Source organism: Engraulis encrasicolus, chromosome 9 (assembly GCF_034702125.1).
Source record: "Engraulis encrasicolus isolate BLACKSEA-1 chromosome 9, IST_EnEncr_1.0, whole genome shotgun sequence".
NCBI lineage: Eukaryota > Metazoa > Chordata > Actinopteri > Clupeiformes > Engraulidae > Engraulis > Engraulis encrasicolus.
Genome location: NC_085865.1, coordinates 4,583,378 through 4,588,377, shown reverse-complemented (window position 1 = coordinate 4,588,377; position 5,000 = coordinate 4,583,378). Strand labels below are relative to the sequence as shown.

Genomic DNA, 5,000 nt, shown 5'->3' with positions numbered 1-5,000 from the left:
ATCTCTCGCTCTCTCTCTACTCCCACAATCACAGCAAACTGAAGGAGACATAGAAATGATTTAAAAACAAAAATAACTCCATCTCATTCTTTCCCTCTCTGCCTGTCCTTGAGCTGTTCCAACAAACTAGTATTTGTGAATCAGAGGCAATGTATCAGCAGAAATGTCCTGAGCAAGCAGAAATCTCTATCTTTAAAGAGTAATCGCATTCAGTTTGGCCTTGGATGCCCTGTCCTCTGGGAGTATGGGATCTCTTTGCTTAGGCAGACAGCTGCTCTAACAACAAAAAAGGCACTCTACTCTAGTCCTTGCATTTTTTAAAATTTATTTATTTATTTTTTTTTTAAATCTTGCTTGACAGTATATTTATAAGCAGAGCTATTTCATAGAACTAAAACAACGCAAAACTAAAGAAAAACAACTTTTTTTGGCCGTAAAACACAAAACAGTTAATGTACAATGAGAAGACACAAAAGGGCTTAGATCGCTCAAGAGGTTGTGCAAACAATATCACTCAGGAGCTCATCTGTACCAGGTGAAGTGTAAGTCCAAAAAAAGAGGAAAGAGCAGAGGCACTCCGAGATTTGGGAAAAAATATAAAATACCTTTGAAAGTCATTTTATATTTTTCCCCAAGTCCAAGAGTTCCTCTGCTCTTTCCTCTTTTTTGGAGTTCATGGACAATCTATGGTGGGAGCAACTGAAGTGATTTGAAGATTGCTGGGATAATGTCACTTAATATTTGACACAAAGGACTTTCAGGGTTTTGTAAACTAAAAATCATCCTGCATCTTTAAGAGTGTACCGTCACACCGGTGTGACGGGAATGTTCTGACAGTGAAAGTTCTATAGAATTCTGGGCGCCATTCAATACAATTTGGGATTTTAGAATCTTACATTCTTATAGAACGCATTCTTTTTATAGAATGTTCAAAAATCCACATCCTTAAAGGTTAAAAATCCGTCCTGTGTGACATTTTGCATACAGCCATACCAACCATATTAGACTATGATAGCTCTGCTCTGATATGAACAGACAGTATCCTGAGGAGAAAATGAAGACAAATCAAACAAGACAGAAGAATGTAGGCGGACAGGGGGGTGGACAGATAGATAGACAGACAGATAGATAGACAGACAGACAGATAGACAGACAGATAGATAGACAGACAGACAGACAGACAGCCAGAGACCCACTGGCATAGAGCAATAAAGCATATCCATGCACAGTAGCTCACATGACAATTTGATGGACAGACAGACAGACACGCCCACCCACTGCCAGACAGCAACACTGTGAAAAGACAACTCGCTTTAGAGAAATAACTGTCTATTTTGACAGCACCTCACACACTCTCCTCTGACATACATACACAAGCAGGCTCAAACAGACACAGACATGTTTGCACACATTTGCCCAATCTTGAATAAAGGGCCGTACACGTCACTGCTAGTTACTCGCTCAGCTAATGAAGTCAATATGTCGTGTTCCAGCGAAACTCGCAGGCGAGTACTGTACAATCTATGCGACGTGGGCGGATCCCGAGTTGAAAATATTTTAACTCCGAGTAAGCGAGTAACCAATTGGAATGCAGAGTTCTGTACTTCTCGTCTGTTCATTGGCAGTTAAAGCCGCAGGAACTTTCCACGAATGTTCCATGAAAAAGTGGCGAGTAGGCGAGCAAGCGAAAAGCTAGCTTTGTGTGTGTACGCCGTTTAAGTAAGAAAAAACAAGAGTAGTCTCATTTCTAGACTCAGTTTTAGATATCAGCAACTACACAAGTTCGGAATGGATGATTACAGCTATTTGAAGGGAGAAAAGAAAACGCTCATGAAAGCGGTCATTAATTCTACTATAACAATACATATTCAAATACATCTTCCCTGTGAAAATATTCAGCTTAAATCTACATTAAAAACCCTTCTAATACCCAATTAAACAGCCCAACCGATAGCCATTTTTGAATGCTAGCAGTGTTTCTGCGTTACTGTATGTCTCATGCTAGCTTATCCAGCACAGCACAGCTGCTCGCAATGTTTCAGAGTTGGAGCCCTTTCAGACTGTGCCGCTTTTTTTGCCACCAAGACATGAGAAGCGTCGCTATTGTTCAGAAATTCAAGCGGTTCCTGTTAGCTATGTTTGGAAGTCAGAGGCGTGCTCAGTCCCTTTAGGAAGATGAAAAAAAGTATTCTTGTGGGTGCTCTTTGGTTCAAGGTTCAATGTCAAAAAAGTTGCTTGAAAAGAGAAAAAAACTTTTCTTCACCAAGGCACTCCAAAAAGTATAGTTAAAATGTCTTTATTATTATGACATGTCCACTAAGGACTTTTAAAATTGCCCACGCGTAGCGGCAGTTGAGCCTTCTTCAGGGCATGTTAGCAGGGCAGGTTCCTGTTAGCCGTCAAGATTTGATTACTGTATATACAGCGTTTCCTGAGTGTTCAAATAGTTAAACCGATTTTTAACTCAGAGCGCTAGCGTTCTTTTGTTTTTTGGAAGGCTCAGATGTTTATTATCGAGGTGCAGACAGAAAGAAAGAAGCAAGGTGCGTTCCAAAGGTGAAGTGCTTTTCAGCTGCACTGTTCCCTTGGGAAAACAACGCAAATAGGGTACCTGGCAGAAAGGGAAAAAAACCCGAAACGTCCTAGTCTGAACCCTGCGTTGTGTTTTGTGCCATATCTTATGCTAGCTCATCCAAAGGACCACACCACACCACAGCACAGCACAGCTGCCAACGCAGTCCTGCTGTGCTGTGACCAACGCTGCAGACTTGGCATCACACACATTCTTCTCCTTCTCCTCTCTTCTTCTAGCTCTCTTTCTATCCCTCCTTCTCTTGCAGACTTGGAATCATAAAGATCAGTGCCTATCCTTCTCTCATTGCTCTCGCTCTCTCTCTCCCTCCACACACCATCACTGTAGTCTTGGCATCATAAGCATCTGAGATAATCTCTCTCTTCCTCTCTGTATTGCTCTCTCTCTCTCTCTTTCTCATTCCCCATCTTATTCTCTCTCTCTCTCTCTCTCTCTCTCTCTCTCTCTCTCTCTCTCTCTCTCTCTCTCTCTCTCTCTCTCTCTCTCTCTCTCTCTCTCTCTCTCTCTCTCTCTCTCTCTCTCTCTCTCTCTCTCTCTCTCTCTCTCTCAGCCACCCATCTCATGCCCACCCCCCCTCTCTCTCTCAGCCCCCCTTTCATGCTCTCTCTCTCTCTACTCACCATCACTGTAGACTTGGCATCATACGCCACACGCTTCACCCGCTGGAATATTCCATCTCCTCCATATGCCTGGGAGAGAGAGAGAGAGAGAGAGAGAGAGAGAGAGAGAGAGAGAGAGAGAGAGAGAGAGAGAGAGAGAGAGAGAGAGAGAGAGAGAGAGAGAGAGAGAGAGAGAGCATGAAAGGATTATGAAAGGAGAAAGAAAAAATAGGAATGGAGACACGAAAAAAACAGAAACAATGAAATAGACACACAAGAGACAGAACAAGACAAGAAGGAGAAATGTTGCAGGGCAGTGGAGGGCAAGCACCAGAGGACAAACAAAAAGGAGGATAAAAGACAAGAAAAGAGAGAGAAAAACGGGAATAAAGGGGAAAAAAGAGAAGAGAAGAAAAGGAGAGTCTGGTTATGTTGTGTTTTAATGAGACCAAAGCTTTGCCCAGAGCAGGGCTGCATGGGCACTGAGGTGGCCAAACCCAAAAACACAGCATGGCACTGAGGAGGCGTGTGTGTGTGTGCGTGTGTGTGTGTGTGTGTGTGTGTGTGTGTGTGTGTGTGTGTGTGTGTGTGTGTGTGTTCTGCCCAAACCAAAAAACACAGCATGACACTGAGGTGGACGTGTGTGTGTGTGTGTGTGTGTGTGTGTGTGTGTGTGTGTGTGTGTGTGTGTGTGTGTGTGTGTGTGTGTGTGTGTGTGTGTGTGTGTGTGTGTGTTCTGCCCAAACCAAAAAACACAGCATGGCACTGAGGTGGACGTGTGTGTGTGTGTGTGTGTGTGTGTGTGTGTGTGTGTGTGTGTTCTGCCCAAACCCAGGGCCTGGTGTGGTAGTGAGGGCCTAGCAGGGCTGTGAGCCAGACGTGTGTGTGTCTGTGTGTGTGTGTGTCTGTGTGCGTGCGTGCGTTAGGGAGGTGGACAGCCTAGCGTGGCATGTGGAGAGGAAAATGGTCAGCTGTCAGCAGAACTGGCGAGGAGAGCTTTGTTTGGCCACCGGGTATAAATAACCTTGGGAAAGTATTCGCAACAGATGAACCGGCCTTTTATTTTAGTTTATTATATGGTTGTGACGTCATCGGTCGAATGCTCCATTCATTTCAACGGGGCTCCCCAACGTTCGCACGTCTGTTATTTTTCGATAACGGACGGGTTGGTCTATAACAGACCGCTGTCAATGGCAACAAGACTTTTCACTGCTAAAGCGACTTTTCAACAAGACTCTAACCAGCTGCTGTGATAAGACAACACCTGTTGTCCTGGCTACCTAGCTGTTAGCGGTGTTCCACAACGGCACTGTTTTGTTTTGCGCAGCAACAATCTTTTGACATTAAAAACTATAATAGCCTAGACTTCACATTAAATAGGCCTAAAGAAATGTCCCCGCCATGTGTGAATCATTTAAGTATATCCATATAATAAGCGGGTTAACTTTCGGCGAGTCGGTCGCTTTGTGGAATAGCAGCACTTCAGAGAGAACAAGACACCTCCGCTCCGCGTCGGGGTCTAAAGATTCTCTCTGTCGTGCTGCTATTCCACGGTAGCGACCTTCTCGCCGAACGTTAACCCTTACTTATTTTTCCCCCTTAAATGTAGAATGTGTGATTTTGTACACAAGACTTAACTTTCCAGTAAGTTTTGAAAGGGGGCGGATATTTTGCGGAAGTAACCATGGGAAGTTTGTGACTTTTTTTCTCTACTCATTCTGTTAGTATTAATAGGTACAGTCACGCAAGTCCAAATGAAAGACATACAGTACACTTTTTATTGCGATAAATAGTACAGGTATGGATTT

At 43.7% G+C, this 5,000-nt stretch overlaps 1 protein-coding gene across 1 annotated transcript in view; it reads right to left on the bottom strand.

The window, feature by feature from the left end:
• The window catches only part of LOC134455390 (protein disulfide-isomerase TMX3-like), a 96,524-nt gene that overhangs the window by 9,814 nt on the left and 81,710 nt on the right, over nt 1-5,000 (bottom strand). The window contains exon 15 of the mRNA XM_063206409.1: nt 3,214-3,282. Coding sequence (XP_063062479.1) covers nt 3,214-3,282 — 69 coding nt within the window. The remainder of the gene's footprint in view (nt 1-3,213; nt 3,283-5,000) is intronic.